The 22,590-nt window shown below is 41.9% G+C and overlaps 2 protein-coding genes across 2 annotated transcripts in view; one reads left to right on the plus strand and one right to left on the minus strand.

Moving 5' to 3' along the window:
• The window catches only part of RPL24 (ribosomal protein L24), a 324,479-nt gene that overhangs the window by 46,513 nt on the left and 255,376 nt on the right, over positions 1–22,590 (plus strand). The window lies entirely within an intron of this gene.
• Positions 18,230–22,590, minus strand: part of ZPLD1 (zona pellucida like domain containing 1) — a 37,602-nt gene continuing 33,241 nt past the window's right edge. The window contains exon 11 of the mRNA XM_083611666.1: positions 18,230–22,010. Coding sequence (XP_083467792.1) covers positions 21,832–22,010 — 179 coding nt within the window. The 3' untranslated portion in view covers positions 18,230–21,831. The remainder of the gene's footprint in view (positions 22,011–22,590) is intronic.

Here is a 22,590-nt window from a genome sequence, read left to right on the forward strand (position 1 = left end):
TAGTGCTTATAAAGACTCCAGCTACGAACCTTTGTATGATGAGGCTGCTTTGAATTGCATTGCCTTTAGGGTTTTCCAAAGTATGATACTAGAAGAACACAGATATTCTCCAGAAACTTAATTTGATTACCAGAGACAGATATTCACACCCAAAACATAATGTATGAGCAGTAATTTTACAGTTAATTTAAGACATTTATCAGTATAGTGCAAAGCAAAGGAGAATCAAGTTTCTAATAAAAGGAAAGTCTGGATAGCCAAGGAGGCTGTTTAATATTATATATGCGTACAACATTGTTCTTGTTGACTTCATCTTTTCTTTGATGGGTAGCTCACCTTCAAAAATGATCTTGAGTTGCTGTACTTAATATAAAAGTTGCAAGGTGGCAGTATATCCTTAGAAATGAACTTTTCTTTATGTTTCTGTGTTCATTCCTTGCACTTCTCTTCACTCCTGTTGTTTGTTTCCTTGTATATTCTAAAATGCAGTGCTTTTTTTCAACTGGTACTCACCAGAACTCAGTTCTGGCACCTCTCAGATGGGCACCATTGCCATTATGAAAGAACCAGGGAGGCCTTCATGGTGAATTCCCCCTCCTCTTTTTCTAGAAAAATAGCACTGCTAAAATGCAATATTCCATAACCTTGAATTTATCTTAACAATCACATTTTAGGGCTTGGCTATCATCCAGACATTGGTATTATTGTTATCTCTGTGAACAAAAGTGGATGTTCTTCTAGATCCTGTGAGATACTTTAATATCTAGCTGCCAAGGTCTGGTGTTCACACACTTGTTTATTTTACAGTTTATTCCAACAACTTGCTGTGCGCCCAGCCCCAAATCGCAAGGTAGGAAAAGTTGGTATTCTTGTGCCAATGCACTATCATGGCCTACAACCCTGCACTGACATTCACATCAGCCCAGACTGAAGTAACATTGCATTACAGCAGTGGCAGAGCTTCATGCTCCAGCACCAGGGGGCGGAGAGCAGGCAGGGGCAGGGCTGGCGTGCATCCCGGGGGCATGGTGTGCCTCCCCAAGAGGCGTGGTGCATGTCCTGGGGGCGTGGCGCACTGCTTGTCGGGGCATGGCACCCAATGCAGGCGGGGGGAGCTGCGATGGCACCCCACCAGGATCACGCTGCTGGGGACGGTGCACTGCCCCCGCAGCCCTCTTCCTCCACCAGTGCATTACAGGAATGTCCCAAGCACAGTTCAGACATTATCCACTCCCATCCCAAACCATTAAAAAAAACCACACATACAGTGGTACCTCAGGTTACAGATGCTTCAGGTTACAGATGCTTCAGGTTACAGACTCCGCTAACCCAGAAATAGTACCTCGGGTTAATAACTTTGCTTCAGGATGAGAACAAAAATTGTGCTCCGGCAGCGTGGCAGCAGCGGGAGGCCCCATTAGCTAAAGTGGTGCTTCAGGTTAAGAACAGTTTCAGGTTAAGAACGGACCTCCAGAACAAATTAAGTTCTTAACCCAAGGTACCACTGTAGAAGGAGAAGAGCACACATTGCTGGTGGCTCTTATGACCCTATTCCTGCCAGCTGTATCCCCCAACAAAGGCTTACAAAATTGCAAAAGGGCAAATGTTTTGGTTTTATTGTATATGCAACTCCATATCACCATTTGCTTCTTTGTGCATTGACTGACTAACTTTATTTTTTTTAAAAAAAAAATTAAAAAATCCAGGGGAAAACCTTCCAGTCTTTTTCTCCTTTGTTAGCTGTCTTCTTTTCTCATTACCTTGTACCATCTAAAGTGATTGAATATAGTGTTCGCTTGCTCATTATAGGCAGATAGATCCACACCAGACATTTTAAAACACACTCAACATACATTTACAGCATGTGACTTCCCCCAAAGAATCCTGGGAACTGTAGTTTGACAAGGGTGCTGAGAATTATTGCTCTGTGAGGTGAAAAATCCGCTCTGCTTCAGGATGTAGTGGGGTTGCGGTTGGACCCCAAGGCCTCCCGCTGGCATCGGGACGTGGGGAACATCCCGTGTCATCGGAGGTCCTGGCCAAGTCATTGCCCTGGCCAGCCAATCCGGCAGGCCAGGGTGGAGGCGTGGCCGGGTCTATTTAAACTCCAGCGTGAGCCAGGGAACTTCCTCTGGCTCGCCTTTCCAGATCTCCCTCCCTCTTTTCAGGTTGTCAGCACTGGCGGTTGGTCGCCTTTGAGGGGCCTGGTAGGAATTTTCCCATTTGGCAAATTGGCACTGGACATTCGGTTTTCAGCTACCTCGTAGGAATCGTCACAACTTTTGTAAGGTTTGGCAGTTAGGCATTGGTATGTCTCTGTTTCAGGGAGGGGAGATGTGGCCATAACCTGCCCCTCCATGTTGAAGGGTATTCTGTTAAATGGATCCAGGGGTGTTGATCTTGTCCGAAGCCTGCGGAGGGACTAGGGCCATGCCACGACCCTATCGGGAACCATGGGGGAGCTTGAGTCGATGTGCATCGGCAGGGCTCCCCCTATTGGTGGTTTACCCTTACTGGACTCCCTGCATGGCAGGCAGGAGTCACATATAGCTGTTCATTTCTGATGCCTCTAATGCCTAAGCCAATACCGTTCACATTCTGTAACCAATAAAGTTGTGGCCTAATTTTTGCCCATTAACCATTAACCTATTATACTGTGTTCATGTGTCATTATTCTTCACCGGGGGAGTCTTGACACGCAATTGCAATTCCCAGGGTTTGAGAGGGATTCCTGCATGCCTTCCTTCTTGCATCGAGGCTTCTTGCCAGCCTCAAGACATGTCTCCCATATAGACATTTTGTCCAAGTTTGCCTCTCTTACACATCCACACTTGAGCTCATCTCTTTCATCAGTACTGCTTTGAGCTCCAGGCCCTGTTCTTCCCACCTGACTTTAAGCTGGTGTGATGTTTGCAGAACACCCCCTACAAGGGATAGACAGTGCACCCCTTCCAGCCTGCCATTTTCCACAGCTGGGCAAGCTGCAAGGAGATTACACTGGTGGCTGGTCCATGATGCTTGTCAAGGCAGAAGTGGGAAATGGTGGCTCCCGCCTGCTCCTCATGTTCTCCAAACTATGTCCAGCATTATTTTAATGGGGGTTATTAATAAAGCCTAAACAAGTGAATGAAAACATGTGAGATTCAAACGTCTGGCATGCTTCCTTGTGCCTCTGGACTTTTCCCAGCTTTGAGCAGAGTATTGCAAACAGCGGTATGTGCCTTGTGTGGGTGTAGAAATAACAGTCCGTACACAGCTTCTTCCTAATCTAAGAAGCGTTTTATTTACAGCAGAGAAAATAAATCACCGTTGTCTCTGTCAAAACATTTAATATTTGTGTTCAGATTGTGGCCCTGGATTCATGGAAAGCTGAAACGAAGCCACAATTCCCAATTCAAGCAAAATCTGAGGTAGCTTGTTAAAATATACCTTCCCCCAAAAAATCTGAAGCATTTTTGCTTGGTTGATGGGAGAAGAAATTGCAAAAGTAGATCAAAGACTATTTATGTACACCACAACAGCAGCAAGGACTTTGTTAGCCCAAAGATGGAAGACAAAAGAATTATCAACGATTGAGGAGTGGCAGATGAAGATGATGGACTATGCAAAGTTAGCCAAACTGACTGTTAGGATCCAGAACCAGGGCAACCAGAAATTCCAAAGAGAATGGAGTAAATTTATTGAGTACTTGAAAGATCATTGCAAAAATGTGAAGACACTAGCAGGACTGAAATAAATCTTGCAACGTAATGTAAAAATAGTATCTGACCATGGACGAAAAGGGACTTGATATATATTGAAGGACAGAAGCTGGCAGTTAAAATGTGCCTACAATTTATTAGAAATTGGAAAACCAGTTGAAGGGAAGGAGGGAAGTCACAAGCTCTGTGGAGCAAATGTACTTGATATGTATTTGAAAGGTTGTTATATTTTGTGTTTTTAAAAAAGAAAAGCAATAAAAATTATTTATAAAAAAAATAACAAATAGTTGCTCTTCACTGTAGTTCAGCATTCATGGAGACCAGCAGATACCTCTACAAACCACGGAGAATGATCAGGTCTCTCCTTGGTTCTGTATCCCAAGGGTCTTTTATTGAACAGCATACTAGTTTTTAAACAGGTAAGCTGCCTTCCTTGTTATCGGCTAGCTGCTTGCGTTCCACTGACAGATGAAATCACTTTGGAAAGCTATTCATCCAAGCAGCTATCAAAACACTCTGAAGCAATGCATTTAATAGGTTCACGGCAGTTCAGCATTTAGTATGATTTTGTGTTGTTTGACACTATTTTCACAAGAGATGTTTACAGCTGTTTCTGCATTTCCTGCATCTGTAAATTAAATGAAAAGTGGCATTGAATAAAAGGTATATTTGATTTCAAACTTGATTCCAAATTGTTCCAGGTGGCAGAAGGTGCCCTTTTGACATTACAGAAATTGCAACGGCAGCTGCTTATTTTCAGGTGCATCACATAGCACTGCTGCCAAGCTAAAATGCTCTCTGCCATGTGGATTGGGCAAATTGTGCACATTATTATTGCCTGATACTCACCCCAAATACTGGGTGGCTGACAAATGCATGATAAGAACTCATAAAATCAGTTCTGCCCATACAGAAGTCAGCTTCTAAATGCTAAAAAAGTTTTGTGGGATGAATGCATATTGAAAAGATTACATATACTGCTGCAGTAACATGGAAAGGCCATAGCTCAGTTGTAGAGCATTTGCCTTGCGAGCAAAAGGTCCCAGCTTCTATCCTCATTATCCCCAGGTAGGGTTGGGAGAGGGACGTGGGTGGTGCTGTGGGTTAAACCACAGAGCCTAGGACTTACCGATCAGAAGGTTGGCGCTTTGAATCCCTGCGACAGGGTGAGCTCCCATTGCTCAGTCCCTGCTCCTGCCCACCTAGCAGTTTGAAAGCACATCAAAGTGCAAGTAGATAAATAGGTATCGCTCTGGCGGGAAGGTAAATGGCATTTCTGTGCACTGCTCTGGTTCGCCAGAAGTGGCTTAGTCATGCTGGCCACATGACCTGGAAGCTGTACGCCGGCTCCCTCGGCCAATAAAGCGAGATGAGCGCTGCAACCCCAGAGTCGGACACGACTGGACCTAATGGTCAGGGGTCCCTTTACCTTTACCTTTAGGGTTGGGAGAGGCTCCTGTCTGAAATCCCAGGGAGCTGTTGCCAGTCTGTGTAGACAATACTAAGACAATACCAATAGATAGTAGACAATACTAGATGGACCAAAGATCTGACTCGGTATAAGGCAGCTCCCTTCCTACCATCTAGCTGTTGGCATCTGTCTGTATCAAGAGACAATGGAAGAATGTGCCAGCGGGGGTAAAGTCAAACCATTGGAGAGTTACAGTGCCTGCTGTGGCTGTAGAGACCAATACAGGAGAGACATGTTTTGTGGCAGGTGGGGCAGATGAAGGTGTCCAGATTCACTGCTTCAAAGGCACCATGGTGTTTCTTCTCTCTGCACTCCTCCCAGCAGTCATTTCTCCTCTAGTCACTGCTGTGGATACATGACCTGACTACCTATCTTCAGCCACTGTGGTCGTTTGCAAGGGATTCCCACTGAGTGGGGTTAATGTTGCCAGCCTTCATATCATGTTTGCCTACAGAGCCAGGGTTGATCTGCTAATGGGCTTGGTGCCTGAAGCCGGCTTCCATTAGAGCACACCCTTGAGAATCCTAAATAATAATTATTAATAATAATTTTATTATTTATATCCCGCCCATCTGGCTGGGTTTCCCCATCCACTCTGGGTGGCTTACAGCACATAAAAAATGGTAAAACATTGTTTCCAAGTGAATTTTTATTGTTTTCCTTACATATTCTTTTCCAACAAATTGTAATAACACCATACATTCCCTTTGACTCTGCCGAGTCAAATGGTAAAACATTGGACATTAAACATTTCCCGATCCTACTATCTTCCATTTTTGTTTACATGACCAAGCCAGTATAGATGTCGCTGGGAATATGGGCTTGGAAGAGCACATCTTTGTTTGAGACTTTGTCCTGCCATGTGATGCCCCAAACCTTCCTGACACAGTGCATATTGAAGGCACTGAGGTGTCACTCCTGGCAGGTTTAAGTTGCCCATGACTCACATAAAGCAGCATGCTCAAGCCTGGTAGACCTTCATATTGGTATTGGTAGTTAGCACCATTCTCTGGAGAGGCCAGCCTTTGCTGTAGCTGCCTTACCTATGCGCTTGCCCAGCTCAGCTTCAATAGAAAGGTTGCTGGTTATGGTGGAGCCAAGCAGACAAAATTGTCTACCACCTCAAATGTATGGTCACCAGTGCTGATATGTGGAGTGCTGGTGATGCCCTGGGCTGGTGGTCAGGCCAAACTCTGCACTGGTTTAGGCAAAATGGTTGATGACTCTCTGTCGAGCTTCCCTAAAGTGTGCTTCAAGGCTGTGTGATCTGCAAACAACATCTCACCCAGTGAGCTCTGTGGCCCAGTGGGGATTTGAACCCTGCTCTCCCAGGTCGTAGTCTAAACAAAAAAAAAAATTTTTTTTCCTTCCAGTAGCACCTTAAAGACCAACTAAGTTAGTTCTTGGTATGAGCTTTCGTGTGCATGCACACTTCTTCAGATACACTGAAACAGAAGTTGCCAGATCCTTCTATATAGTGAGAAGGTGGGGAGGGGTATTACTCAGAAGGGTGGTGGGAATGGGTGGTTGGCAGATAGCTGAGATGAGCCTGTTGACGACTCTTAACGACTGCAATAGGTCTTACAGGAAAAAGCAAGGGGTGAGAAGGTGAAAAATGGCTTTGTCATGTATAATGAGATAAGAATCCAATGTCTTTGTTCAGACCAGGTCTCTCCATGGTTTTAAGTTTGGTAAAGGTCGTAGTCTGACACTCTAATCACTATGCTAAACTGGCTCACACTTTCAATACCCAAAGAAGCATGTGGCAGAGGAGGATGTTGGGAGTGAAACTCGTATGTGTGCCCCTACTTCCCCAGGAGACACTTGACACCAACAGCATCCTTTTGAATGAACAGGATTTAAACCTTTAATGGATTCACAAGTCATTATATTGGCTTTAGGCAGACACTTCTAGACTAAAGTCACTTTGGGTGTGTCTTAGGTGCAAACTCCTTATTTGATTTTACTGACAGGCTCAGTAAAAATGAGGTGCCATTTCTGAACATTGATCACTTTTCTACTTTAATTTTACAGCCTCTTAGCAAATAAACATTTTTCAATTAACCTGATTCTATGGGAGTTTAATTTGCAAACAAAAACGCTTTAAACTACATTGATTTTTGCTTTCTTAAAATAGTTGAGTGCAAATGGAAATGTGTTTTTTTTAAGAGGCAGTTTTGTTTTGTTTTGTTTTGTTTTGAGGGTAAAATAGACCGTTGCTAGTGCCTAACTTATTTCTATGGAAACATACCTTAATGAGATCAGTCTTTATTTCAATGAGAAAAAATTATTATGGTAATGCCTCATTTATTCCTCCTTGATAACAGGCAAATGAACATTTTGCTGGAGGAAAACTGAGGAAAACTCTGCCCAAACTTTTATCAGAGCTACTTAGCAATATTTGGCTCAAAAGGGAAGCTTCACTGACAACTATTTTGCTATCAAAGTGATTCCCAAAATGTAAAGCAGAATCATTTTTCTATTGAGAACAGAAGAATAAGAGCTGGCAGCTGGATTCAAATCAAGGTGAGAATAAACACGTGAGCCCGATGGAGATTTAAATGTGTTGTGTGAGCACATTTGTGTTAGTATTTCATGCCTCCGATGCTGCAGATGAAATTGCTGCCCAGGAGATGCACCTGAGTGAAGCCAGGTCTCAGGTCCGCCACCAACACACCACCCCCAGGCATGGCCATGATGGGCCAGTGTAAAATCAAATGTTGCCAGGGTTTCATCACTGACTGACGCTGATATCAAACAGCTGGTCACACCTCCCCCTTCAGACCTCCCCCCTACCCCAGTTTGCCTGTGACCATGCCTGACCACAACTCTCGCTTCTGCTTGAGAATGGTAAGCAGTCTAAGCAGTCTGTACCTAGGAAAAAGACACTGAAAATGGGCCACAAATAGATTGATCAATCAATCAATCAAAACAATCACTATACTAAATTAATTTTGATAATAAAAGATAAACCAAATTGTCAACCTCTTCCTCAAAAGAGGGAATTTTAACAACACTGTTGCAAAAATAACAACAAAATTTTTTGGAGACGGGTTGTGTGTGCATCTAGAGCTCTCACAAAACGCTGCCAACACAAATGATAGAAAAGGAAGCTTTGGCCTTGGCATATCTTGTGCAAAAATTGTCATGTGCTCATCTATGCAAGGGCAGATGTTGCAGAAACTGATAAGCTTCTGTTATCTGTTGCAATGATAGGGCTGGCAGATGTCGTCCCCTAGGATCCACAAATTCATTTTCCAACTTCGGTTATATGGCTTAACTGTTGAGTACAGGCCAGGAAAAGATCTGAGAGACACATTATCCAGGGCACTTGACAGTACTGTCAGAGAAAATGATGAGGAATTTGATATTACCCATGTCAACTTTGATAAAGAAAAGCTGCCCAGTATTTGGAGAAAATGTGTCAGAAGTCAAAACAAATGACATCATTCTGCAGCAAGCAATCAAATATATTACCAAAGGGTGCCTGTCCCATATTTTCAATTTAAAGCACAGCTACCCGTAATTGATGAGATGTTGTTGAATAGATATAGACTGATAGTGCAGAACTTCTGCAAAATGGCATTTTTCAGAGAATACGTAACCAGCATCTGATTCAAAAAAGTTTAAGAGTCAAGTAAGTCCCATATTGGATGGATCTGCACACTTTTAAGAAGGAACACATACCAAAGCAGCAGGTTGGACAATGGAAAGAGTCCATGTTCATCAGCTATGGCAAGTTGGAACATTGTACAAAGTTTGTGTCTGGCAAATATTACTCATTAGTCTCACATTATTGTTCTCATTATCCTGAAGTAGTCATGTTAGAAAATCAGACCATGCAACATGATATCACATGCTTCATGTAAGGGTGCTTGAAGAATTTAATTTTTGTGAATTCTGAAATGAACTGTCCCATACATGGATTGAAGAGAAGATTGGAATTGGTGAAAAGGTTGTATTTATGAATGGGATGAAGAAGAAATTCTGTCAGTCATAAATGACAAGAACAGGCAGCCAAATTGAAAAGCCTAACATTGCCAAAAGCCAATCCAATTAAGAGCAAATAAAAAAGGACACCCAGATGAGAAGCACCCAAAGTCCAATCAGAGTTCACCCAAACAATTCCTAGGACTCAGCTGCTTTAGTCAAAAAACAGCATTTCAAATGTGTTATAAACATGCAACACCAGATGGTGCTGTGGAGCACAAAACTTTTCTATGAGATTTTACGTAGGGGTTTTCCCCCTTTGGTTATAATGATTTAATTTATGACTTATTTATAGCATTTTTTCCTGTGTGTAGATCCACCGCTATTCAACCCAAGGCCTAACTGTCATAACCTACACTATATATATGGATATATAGCTAGTGAATGTATTGCAATAATGTCCAAGCAAAGAGTGGCTACCCTTGCAACCGTGATATATTTTGATTAATGAAGACAACAGGTATTTACTTTGAAGCAAGTCTCATTCAAATCGGTAGTACTTACTCCTGAATAATGTCAGGATTGGCTTGCAATGAAGTAACTTTTCCCTTTCAACTTTTAAGTAAAACACAGCTGCCAACTGGCAGAAGCGAGATTAAAGTCCCCTTGACAAAAACAAAAAAACACCACCTTTTTCAGATATAGTTGTTCCGAAGCAGAAACCATTGTGGTATACCTTATCAGGCAATTATGGGAAATAGGTCAGAGAAGCTGAGACTATTCAAATGTCACTTTTGAGTTCCAAGAATCAATCATCAGCAGGTCTCTGATAATAAAAGGAAACTCTCCAGACCCAGCGGGGAGGAGGGGAGAGAATGAAGAGAAGCTATTTCCAGAAAAACATCAATGGCTTTTCATGAAAACAATATTGACTCTCAATTATCTAGCAATAGTTTATTGTTATAAGAAACAACAGGAGTGTCACCTAGAAGATATCTCTCTTCAAATAAAACTTTTGATTTACTTACATGATACCTGGTATTTCCACCTGGAAACATCAGAATATCATCAGAATAACATACCGAGTGGATTTTAAAAAATTAAAATAACCAAAACTATAGGGAAAGCATTTCTGCTATGAAACACTTTGCAGTTCATTTTATGGAGAAAAAAAATGCAAATCCATGTTTCCTCACCAACAAAATGCATATGGAGCACAGAAGTTCCCACACCACAGCTTTTAGGCTGAGGATATGCTCTTCCCCACTCAGTTTGTTTATATGCTTGCATTTCCATGGTTTTTAGGCTGTGAATACTTGAAAAGTGTTGCTGCAATCCTGTACACACTAACCTAGAAATATTGAGCTCAGTGGGCTGACATGTTTAGGATTGCACTCACATAAAGTCTCCCATAAAGAAAGTGGTGGGTGGCAGAGTGGTTGGGGCATAGCCTCTCTGTGAGGCTGTTGCCATGGCTACTAGGGGCACTGAGCATTTGTGGATGCCGAAGAGCATCCATTATGGTTGCCTGGCTCCAGTTTCCTTTGTTCTGCATCTGTGTCCCTGCCCCAGCCTCTGAGGAGGAGGCACAGGGTGGGAGAGGGGACACTGATGTAGAATATGTCCATATTTTCAGCTGAGGAATGTTTAAGGGTATGTGAAATGCACAGAACAAAACATCTCTTCAGGTATAAACCTCTTTCTCCTGAAGAGTCCAAAAAAATATATATGACACCGCAGCCACCACTTCCCCTTAATCCAAATTTGCACTCAAAACAAAACACACCAGTGTTGTGTTGGTGCTCCACTCCAGAATGAGCCCAGCTCCAGCTTTTCACATCTGATCGTTGTGGCCAGCCCTAAGTTTCTCTCAGGTGGAATCATTCCCCAGACATCTTAACCACCTCTGGGGACACTTCCCATCACAGTCATTCAAAAGTCTCACAGTGTGTCAACAACAGTGAAATAGAAGTTTCTCTCAGGTTTGGGGATTTTTATTTTAAATAGCAAAAGAATTTCTTGCCACTCACATAGCACCTTCAGCCGAGTGAGAGATTGTCATTAAGCACACAAAAACACAACTCATGCTATTAAACATTGCCACTGGTTTCAACCAAACAGAAATCACTACAGATCTTGCCTAAAGTTTGGTCGCATGGACCAATTGGTGGCCTCTCAGGAAGGCAGCACATGGGCCAGGCTCAATTTTGAAGAAACAATTCTTTTTAATATATATAAAACCCTCAGATTTGTACAAACGGTGTGCTTCTTAGATTTGTTCAGATACACCCGCTCCAGCAATAGCTAGATTAACCAAAAGAAAGGTTTCACCCCGACTTAGTTTTACAGTATTGATGTGGGTTTTCAGGGGGCAAGGATCCCCTAAAATTCCTGAGTGCCAGGATCTCCCCATATTTTCTGAAAATAGTATATGTGGGGTTTGAAGTCAAGTCAGCTTCCTCAGGAGACAAGGAGTGGGGTGGAGTTCCTCCCTATATTTTAGAAAGACACTAGTCTCTAGTTACAGATAGGTAGCCGTGTTGGTCTGCCATAGTCAAAACAATTTTTTTTTTCCTTCCAGTAGCACCTTAAAGACCAACTAAGTTAGTTCTTGGTATGAGCTTTCGTGTGCATGCACACTTCTTCAGATACTAGTCTCTATTGTGCCTTGATTTCTCAACACAACCCTGGGGAACTGCCAAGACCCCTGGAATCTTGCTACCACTTGGCAGAGATTGGGTGGCCAGTATATTACTGATCATTTCCTTTACCTTAACTACCTGTTCTTGACACAAAAAATATATTCCTTCTGTTAGACAACTGAAGAATGGTCTGTATGTGATGCTCTCACTTATGTTAGGGGGCTGCTTAGAAATTCTGCAAACCAATTCTATAGATGGCCTTGAATTGTATGGTTAGGCTCTGCTACTATTTGCTAACACACCATAATGCAATGCAAAACCTACTAATGATTCCCCCTTTCCAGCCTTTTATATGAGAAGATGCTATGGAAATGATTGGCACTGTAGACAGGAGCAAAACCCTTCTGTAATTGAATTTCACAACTGAGAAACTCCTGATGTGATTTTTATGGGTTTTCCTCCCTACAGCAATATTTGCTTTTATGGTATTCTACAGAGATATAGATTGTTTTGAGGGTTTTCCACCCTTTCATTCACTGTTGTTTCATTCATAAAGATCCCAGCCTAAAGGGTAAAAACTAGCTCAATAATTCCAAACCAATTTGTTGTGAAGCTTTTTTCTGACCTTACAGAACAAACATTGCTTTGAGGCTCAAGACTTTCGAAACATAGAATGATATCCATACAGAATGGAAAGGTATGGAGAAGGAAGACAAGGTCAAATGCCCTATATGATATACCTTCCAACGTATGCATATTCCAACAAATACAGTGTACCTTTGATTTAAGGATTGTAGTACAGGCTATTGATTGATACCGTTTCTTAGTTTGTTTTTCAAATAGTCAAGCTACATTTTGTTATTAGTGGTAGGCCTCCATTTCCCCCCATGAACTAGAAATATTTTGAGTAAATAAACGAATAATGAAAAACAATATCCAGTCATCCTAAGGGTGCTATCGTATCTGTGGAAAGAATTGCCATGGGGCATAATTTATTCATTTACATGATTTTATATGCCACCCATAATCCAAAAGGCAGTCTGCAGCAAAGCATCTGTAAAAATAACACAATGCTTTTTTATTAAAAAAAACAAATAACTGAATAACAATTACTAATAACACTAATCATGCTTCTCCTCTAAACACTCACAGAAAAAAATATATCTTAACAAACCACCTAAAACTGTAGACCAGTGCTGCCCAAAGTGGACGATACTGCCCCCCCCAAGGGGGCACTGAAACAATCCACAGGGGCGGTAGAAGTCCCAGGTGCAATTGGGGGTGTCGAATAAAAATAAGGGGCAGTGGAAGCATAAAGAAATAAAAGAAGAAAGATTCGAAAAATCATTTGTACATGTTTCATCTGTTGTATAATGACGCTTACTTACTTAGAGTTAAAGTTGTAGTGTTTGCTTTATTTTCCAAATAAACACAAAATGGCACATAAGAGAATGCAAATTTGTCACTGCATCTTTCTGTTTGTTCGCTTAAAGAAGGTAGATTTCCAGGGACACCGAGTAATTTTTTTCTGAAAAGGAGGCAGTAGTTTGGATACCTCTGCTATAGCGGTGTGTGTGTGTGTGTGTGTGTGTGTGTGTTGCTATACACTATATTGCAGCATTACTGTCAGAATTGATTAATGGGATGGTGCAGAGCCACTACACTAAGTTCTAGGCAGGTGTGTCACTGTTGCTTACCAGGAGGAGGAGGTGTGAGGCAAGAGGGAGGTTGGCAAAGTACAAACATGTGGTTGGAGGCAACCTGATGTTCCTGCCAGTGTTTTTGCACTGCACCAACCTCCCTGTTCCCTCACCTTGCCCCTCCCCATTTCCCTCCCCATAAGCAACAATGAGCCAGCTGCTGCCCAACCCAGCAAACTGCTTCTGATTCTGGTCATTGCGTAAGAAAGGAAAGCCAGCATTATGCTCATGCCCTGTAACAGTCAGGAGTTCTCAGCATTCTGGTTTTCCATTGAGTTCTATTCCATATAGTAATCGTTTGAGGTCATGGAGATCGTTTGAGGTCTTGACCAGCAAGCCGTGATCCATGTATGTCTGTGCATTCAAAGAGGATGAAAACTGAAGAGGTCTCATTGTTCTTTATCCACTCAAGTGCTGGAGTTTTTGGTAAATGGAAAAACAAGAAGTTTTAGAATCTAGAAGCTGCAATGACTCCCCCACCCTAAAATAATGTCGTTTGACTACTCTTTAGAACTCCCAAACCCCCTAAACTCATGCCTTCAAACAGCTATGAGAATAAAGGCAAGAATTTTCAGACTATTTATTTACCTATAGGTCCATAAATTCCTGACACTTTCATTGTATTTTTAATGCTGATCTTTAATGCTATTATATTTCTTTTCCTGACAGCTGGATGTGAAGTGTGACAACTGCCAAGGAAGTATTTTCTCAAACACCACAATTATGAGCCACAGTCTGCCATAAACAACACTATAAGCAATGCTAATTTGGAGCAGCTTGTGAGCTTACATCCGCACTGCTGACACCACGACATTATGTAGACTAACCTTAATGACTCCAGTTATATGATGCCTCAGTAAATTTGCTGGCATTAGACGTACAATAGTGGCAAAAAGCATTCCCTCATGCAGACTTATATTGATTTGAAAGCATGCTGCTTCGGGAACAAAATAGCTTGACTGTTAACAAACCGATTGTGGCTCTGTATCAGTCACAAAGATTTGATAGTTTAGTGATGCTATATTTTATTGTCTGTTTGCTACCAAATAAAATGCAAGAGTCTTGTTATCTCTGGCCCTAATCTAGCAAGCCCGTGAGACCAGCCGGGAGAATCAGGTGATAAATGCAATCAACATCACTGCTGGATATGTGAGAAATGAAGTGAGAAGACTTTGCCCAGTTTAAAGCATTAGCTAAAACACCATTCTTCTTCCAAATATTTATTTAAACATATTCTCTGGTTGCCTGTGGTAGCATGCTTCCTAAAGAGGATTGAGGCTGTGGCACTGGGGGAAGTGGATTTTAACCCTCCTCTTCAACAGGAAAACAGAACACAGGAACACAGAAAGCTGCCTTATAACAAGTATATAAGGTTCATTATACTATTGGTTTCTTCTAGTTCTTCTAGGACACTGAGATCCAGTGCTGAGGGCCTTCTGGCGGTTCCCTCATTGCGAGAAGTGAGGCTACAGGGAACCAGGCAGAGGGCCTTCTCGGTAGTGGCGCCCACCCTGTGGAACACCCTCCCATAAGATGTCAAAGAGATAAACAACTACCTGACATTCAGAAGACATCTTAAGGCAGCCCTGTTCAGGGAAGTTTTTAATATGTAATGCTGTATTGTTTTTAACATTTGATTGGGAGCTGCCCAGAGTGGCTAGGGAAACTCAGTCAGATGGGCGGGGTATAAATAATAAATTATTATTATTGTTATTATTATAGTTGAAGAAGCCAGAGATAGAAAGGGGACCTTTTGTTTGCAAAGTAAATGCTCAGCCACTGAGCTAGTCTGTCCCCCAAAACTTAAGTACCATATTGGCCTGAATATAAACTGCACTTTTTCCCAAATTCTGATTGTGAAAAGCTAAAGTGTGGCTTATATTCATGACCTTACACCACCGGCAAAGTGGTGCAGTTCCCCCTCACCCCCAGGAAGCAGCACAGGGCAATGGTGCCCGTCCTGTCCACGGCTCCCAAGTCTTCCCCAAGCCGCCAAATTTTAAAGGTGTGACTTATTTGCGGGTGCAGGTTATATTCAGCCCAATACGGTAAATATAAATAAACAAAATTGCTCTCATATGAACATAGGAAGGTACCATATGTAATCTGGGGTCTTCAACTTTTCTAAGCTCAGCGTTGTCTACACAGACTGGCTGCAGCTCTCTGGGGTTTCCAGCAGAAATATTTCCCTGCCCTTTGTGGATATGCCAGGGTTTAGACCTGGGACCTTCACACACATTTTCTCAGTTGAAATTCCTATTTCCTCCCAATCCACCATGAAGTGGCTGTTTGCCCATAGGGGAAATAATACAGGTTAAGCTTTCACCAGTGGGGCAAAATGTTAATTTTGATTCGTATCAGGGGAACCAACTGAGGGTGGGACAAGGGGCCTTGGCCCCCCCAAAAAAAAAATCAAGGAGGGGGTCAGGCCCCCTCAATATCCTGCAGTGATGTTTGCACAGTGTGCACAGGTAACATGAGCGCATCACATAGCCACCTCAGTTGCAGGGGCCAGCCAGTGTGCTTGGTTCTTAGGATTTGATGGGAGGAGAGAGAGAGAGGAGAGAAGGGAGGAAGCAAGGGAGGGGGGAGAGAGTCCATTGCTGGCTGCTTTTTTAATCTAAAAGTGCTATTTGCGGCAAACAGAAATCACAGCAGGGGTGGTGGTCTGGGGTCAAAAGAGTTAAACTCCTCCTCAATGTACACCATGGTACCAATCCAAATGAGGGGCTCACAGGCCATTTTTTTGGGGGGGGAGAGACCAGCAAACTTTTAAAGATGCATGCTCAGTATAATGTGTTGCATGACCACTGGAGTTACTGTCCCAGTCCAGAAGTACGGTAGGTCTGTTGCAGTGAATCTGATCATTGTTTTCCTGTCATGTAATGGTGGAGCAGAGCAGGTATACACCTTGCAAAGTAAAATTAACCCAGTGTGGCTTGGACCCTGTGCACGGTCATAATGGTTAATCCAATATGGCTTAAAACCTCAAGATATATATGCATTGTAATGTTTTGCCTCCCACTTACAATTCACACATTTATGAGCCACTCACACTGCACAGTTTTTTCCTACGACATCAGATCAACAAATGTGTAGGTGCTTAAGTTGATTGTACGCATACCATCGTGGAAAGGCATATTTTCCCCCTCACAGGGAGAAATAGGGAAGGGCATCTATTATAAACAGCCAGGGGGAGGATGCAGCACAGTTGTTTTCTGAGTGGAAGGCAGTAAAAAGCAAACAATTTGCATACCATCGTAAAGAGAGATTATTGCCTGTCTGAGATACACCTGTAAGCAGAATTAACAAAGTCAATCAAAGCCACAAGAACAACAAGCTAGGCGCTGAATATCTCACTAATGAGTCCTTGCCGAGCAAAGCGCACATAAAGCAATCGGAACAAGAGGGATTCTGAGCAGCTGAACAAACAGGACAATTAAAAACAAGAACAAAATCAGGAAACTGTACAGAAATGAATGACAAGCAGCGGTGCCAGATTGGTAGCCCAGAGACGATTTCCCCCTATAAGGACACCTATGAGGTTCAAAGCTGCTAACAAAGCTTGTGAGGTGTGGTACCTGAGGCAATAAATACTTGGGTGCCAAATGATAGTAGGAGGGGAAGAGGCAGCACCTGAGGAAGAAGTGTGGTGGTGCCTGAGTCATGGGGCAGCTCTGTTAGCACCACACAGGGGTGGCAGATGCTGACTGGCCAGCTGTGCTCTGCAAGCCCCACTTTCACAGCTGCACCCAAGGCTGGTGGCAACTATATCCCTGCATGACAGTGACAGAGCCACACCCCTTCCTTACCTGCCACCTCACATCTCACTCAGGCAAGGAGGGTGTGGTGGATCCTCCTTCTCAGCTGCTCCACAGCGTTCGTGGGTTGAGTACTTCCTTAGGCCCATGCCTCACAAACCACATCAGCATTTTTCAAAAGCTGTGGCAGAAATAGGCAAATCTGTCACTCTCACATTTTCTCTGTTTCTCTCTTTTCCCCCAACCTCAAATTCAGTTCTCCATGTTTCCACACCAGTTGGCATTGGGGGTGGGGGAAAGCCCTCATGAAATTTTGTCAGCATTTTACTGCATATTTCTCTTAATGTGCACATTGTTATGTGCGACTTTTCCTAACATTCACATTTTTTGCAAAGCAACTTTCTCTGACATAAAGTGTTTTTGTGTGCTAGTGCCATGAATATATAGAGTTCTGTTGACACTTTAGCATGTGCAACTTACTTGACTGGAGGACTGCATTGCAAAATTCAGAAAAGTGCAAATTTTGAAGGATAGCTATGCTTCAGTTTGTGTATTTATTCTAAAAGTACAAATTCAGTAAATTTGCCTTTAAATGAGAACTGAATGAATTTATCCACCATCTGCCTTATACAAAGCCATATCATTGCTCTAGCTAGCTAGCTCAACATTGCCAATACTGACTGGCAGTGGTGCTGCAGGGTTTCAGGAAGTGTGTCTCTCCCAGCCATATCAGGAGATGCTGAGGTGTGAAGCCAGGATGTTCTGCATGCAAAGCAGATGCTCTGTCACTAAAATATAGCTCTACACAAATGCATTTACCTTATGCTCTGTGAAGACCTGCTGATGAAACATGATCTGCAGCAAAATCCAGCTTTTATGGGAAGTCATCCAGAGTAGCTGTGGCATGATGATGATGGTGATGATGATGCTCAACAAAGGACTCATACAAGCATTGTTCTGACTTTTTTTCCAAATTATTTTATTAAACAATCATGTTTTACATGTCATCAGATCTAAACCCTGAAGTGCAAAAACATGTTTCTGAGGTATTAAGACTGGAGGAAACCATGCACAACGTTGTTATGAAAGACCCAACTCTATAGCAGGTTGGATATCTTATGAACTTTATAGGCCATTTTAGAGGTCCAAAGTGAACTGATATGACAGGTTGTTGTTGTTTATTAACTGTATTTAGTCATGATATTCAAATAGCCCTGATAATTAACCACTTGTGTTAAGTTCACACAGAAAAAGACAGACAAAATTAACACAGGAAACTTGACAATACCCAAAAGGTACAATACGCAGCCATTCGACTTGCTCAGACTGCTAGCTTTTGAAAGATAAAATTAGCATCCAAACTACACCCCACTATACATTCTGCCATTATGTAGCCTCACTTATGATCAGTACCCCTTACATATTTTGGTGAGCTGCACAGAAATCTCTAAGGTGCTACTCCTAAATACCTGGTTATAGAAACAAAGTCGCCTGGGTTCCGCTCATCCGAAGTTTACTAGATGAGCTAGAGGTGTGAGGAGGCAATGTATGTTGATAAGATGCATAGCTTGTTCTTCTTTTAAAAGGCTTCCTTTCCTAAGCAGTAGTTATCTCAAGGACAATTATATAATGTTGCTGAGAGGAAATGAAAAGAGAAAGGAATCATTCAAATGGTTGACCTGAGGCAGAATCTACTTCATACAGTTAAAGGTAACAAGTTGCCCACGACACTAATGGTCACATGTGTTCGGCAGTTGCAGCTAGACATGTTAGTTCACAACCCAGATATTCTCCTGTAGCTTGATATCCAGGCCTGGAGTCAGGACCTGACACCTCACACAGCTGTTGGTAATGGCAAGGCCTCCTGGTACTGGCACCTGGCCTGGGCCCTCAGCACGATGAACTACTACCTTAAATTTTCCAAACCGCCCACAGCAATGCTGCATTGGGTTCTCTGGGGCATTGTGGAAAATGTAAAATAGCGGCTCATAGACACCTACCACAGCTGGAAGGGCACCAATATAGGAAGTGGCCCACAGGTTGCCTATTGTCAAGAGACCAATCATACCTGGATCTGGCCCTGCTGACAGCTGCCTCTGACTCAAGAGATGAGACAAATGAGCTTTGTCTTTATCTCTGGTTCCCTTCTCACCTGATGTGCATCATATCCTGAGTTCTGATTTCTGCAGCAGGTGTGGAAGAAAACAGATGACCTAACTGGGGAGCGAGCAGAAGCCCAATTGCTGCCTGAACTACTTTTTTCAGTAATTTTAAGGATGCAGTAGGGTACCACTTAATGAAGACACAAGTAGCCTGGGTTCTCCAGATGCTTTATGCCAGCATGGTCAATGGTCAGGGCCGGGGTATGGGAGTTGTAAGAAGAAAATAGAGAGAGTGTGTGTCCCCCATTGAGGAAGGCTACCCTAAACTGTCACCACTATCATAAATATACTAGTCCTTCTGTGAAAGACCAGTTGAATGTCTGCATTCACTGTGGAGTTCTGGGATCTTCAAGAAGGAGGCCATACATTAATGAGTCATTCAGGCTAGCTAAATAGGTCATTTTCCCAAGGCAATAAACAGACTTCAAAGTTCACAGTTTTCTAGACCCTATGGATTTGTTCCACTTTTCCTAAGGAACAAATCCTCTACAGACCGTAAAAAATGATCTTGTATACAGAGAAATTGTGCAGTAAAGATCATACAGAGATGGCAATCCAAAATGTATTTTTTCCTAAGTACGGTTAGGATTGCAGCCTCTTGTGTTCTCCATGCATACAAAATGTAAAATCGCTTTTATATAATCATAGTTAGGATCAGAATGGAACTGTCCCTGAAGACTCAAAAACTTTTGAAGACACTGGGTATTATTTGCTTTCTTTTCCTTTAGCGGTGGTAAGTTCCGGACAATCCTTCCTGTATATTCCATTCCTAAAAGAGGTTACTGAAGTCCTAGATAGAAGGTACTCTTCATCCCAGACAGAGAATTAGAATTAAGCAAAAAAAACCAAACTATTTACTGAATCTAGATAAGGTCCATTAAGGATTGAATAACTGGGTACCTTCCAGTCTGAAGCATACTTTTAATTATTATTATTATTATCCTCATCATCATTTTTAAAGGCAGGTAGTTGTTTATTTCCTTAGGGTTCCTATGCTTGATTTTTAAAACTATTTTAAGAGTTAGAAACACCTTTTGTAAAGATGCTTACATCTTTTGTGGACCAGAATTGAATTCTGATCCAGTATTCACACGAGGACTGAATTAATTAACAATGAAAAATCAAAAACAAGATTTTGAAACATTTTGAAACAAGAATTTGAGTTTGCATAGAAATGCAATGGTTATTCTGCGATTTAGATTTCCATGTGAAAAATATGCAGGGGACAGAAATATTTATTGAGCAATGCTTTCATTGCAAGTGTATTTTCAGCACAGTGTCATTGTTTCTCTAAATCACTGCTGCTGCTTCAGTATCATTCTTTTCCTCTTGTTACTGCTACTTTCTCCCTCTTGGATTAGGTGATTCCAACAATCAGTTGTCATGCAGTGAACAGGATGATGCTATGACTCTATAGAGTCCAATCAGATCTGGCTTGTTGCTAATGTTACTGAGGGCCAACAGTATCGATTCAGAGTGAGGGCAATGCATCCTGGATAATTTGCAAAGGTGATGGTAGCCAGTGAGGAATCATGTGATGAACATGATGACATCATGATGGGATGTAGCCACTATGAGATGGAGTTGGCTATGAGATGACATCATTAAAGGTAAACCAATTCAGTGCAAAGAGAGAGCAATAGAGTATAATGGAAATAAATAGATGAACGTTTTCAAAGCAACTGGAAACCCCAACCCCAGGGAACAAAACACCAAATCAGTAGGGTGCTTTTCAACACTGCCAAAAACATCCCACAAAACAATTAGCAGTTTCAATTCAGTCGTAAATTTGCAATATAAAACATTTTTGCATAGGCAAAATATAATTAAACACAAGTCAGCCATGTGCCCATTGTGGCCATTTCTTTGTTCAATGGGGAGGTACCCTGAAACAGAGCAGAATTCACCTCACTGCAGCACTTGATCGCGTTTTCAAAGCAATTTAACTACTTACTATTTTAAATGGTTTGTAACTCCTTTTTGTAGCCCAGTCGGTAATGAAAACTATATTTCAAGTGCCAGATTTTGTACAGAAAAGTTTGGCATAAAATGTATAATGTTGTAGAAAAACTGAAGAGAGAAAAAATAAAGGTTGTCCTTTTCAAAGGAGCTCATTAACTATGCATGTTTCATAGCGCTCGTGTTTGTATAATTTGAATCCATTTGGGAAAGGTTTCTGCCTTGAGCAATTTTTAAACTTTACGATCCCACTTGGAGGTTTAAAAACGTTTGGGTTATCAATAATCCCATTGGCAAAATGTCAAATAGCTTTGTCACGCGCATACACGAATGGAAAAAAGAACAATCATTACCTTTACTGCTTATTATCTATACAATAGCGTTTATAAGGCTATAAGTAAGAATAGCTGGAACTTGAAAGCAGCAGAATGCCGCCTTGGTGACGCTTAAAAGGGAACACATTTCATGGCAATCCCACAGAGAAAATCCAAATGATTTGTTCCTTCTAGTTGAAAACTGGGTTTCGTACACCATTCAAAACTAGGCTACTGCTGGACCACTTTCTGTGGAGGAGGGTGAGGGAAAATATGAAAAAAAATGTGCTCATAATTCCTAAAATTACTACTCCTGAAATCAAAGCACTGGTGACTGAATTCAGCTGGAAAGCAGATCCATTTGGACTACCTACAAAGGAGTAAGAAATGAAAAGGGAGGTGTTAGGGAATCACTTTACAGGCACTGAAATTGATCCAACCAGAGATACTTAAATTCCCATTTATTCACACTTAAGTCCCATTGATTCCAGGGTGAGAGATAAGTGTGAGTCCACATATCCGCTCAAAAGTAAGCTCCACTGTTTCAATGGGGCTTACACCTAGGAAAGTGTGAATGGGGCTGCAGCTTGCATACAAACTATAACTTTAAAGCACATGCAAAACACATTCCTCCCTCAAAGAATTCTGGAGACTGTAGTTTCTTAAGGGTTGCTGGGAATTTAAGTATGAAGGGGTAAACTACATTGCCCAGAATTATTTGAATGAAATAACATTGTTTGAATGTGCTTTATGGTATAGTGTATACACAGACGTGTAATCAGCAGGAATTAAAATGCATAATTTTGGACAGATTATTAAACACCTATCTAAGCACTGTAGTATAACCACATTCTCAAGTAATTCTTTGTCTCAAAACCTGCTATGGAAGACAAGCAGTGATATATATGGACCTATATCTCATTGCAGTAGTGTAAGGAGAATTACAGCTA

This window comes from Podarcis filfolensis, assembly GCF_964270895.1.
Source record: "Podarcis filfolensis genome assembly, chromosome: 4".
Classification (NCBI taxonomy): Eukaryota; Metazoa; Chordata; class Lepidosauria; order Squamata; family Lacertidae; genus Podarcis; species Podarcis filfolensis.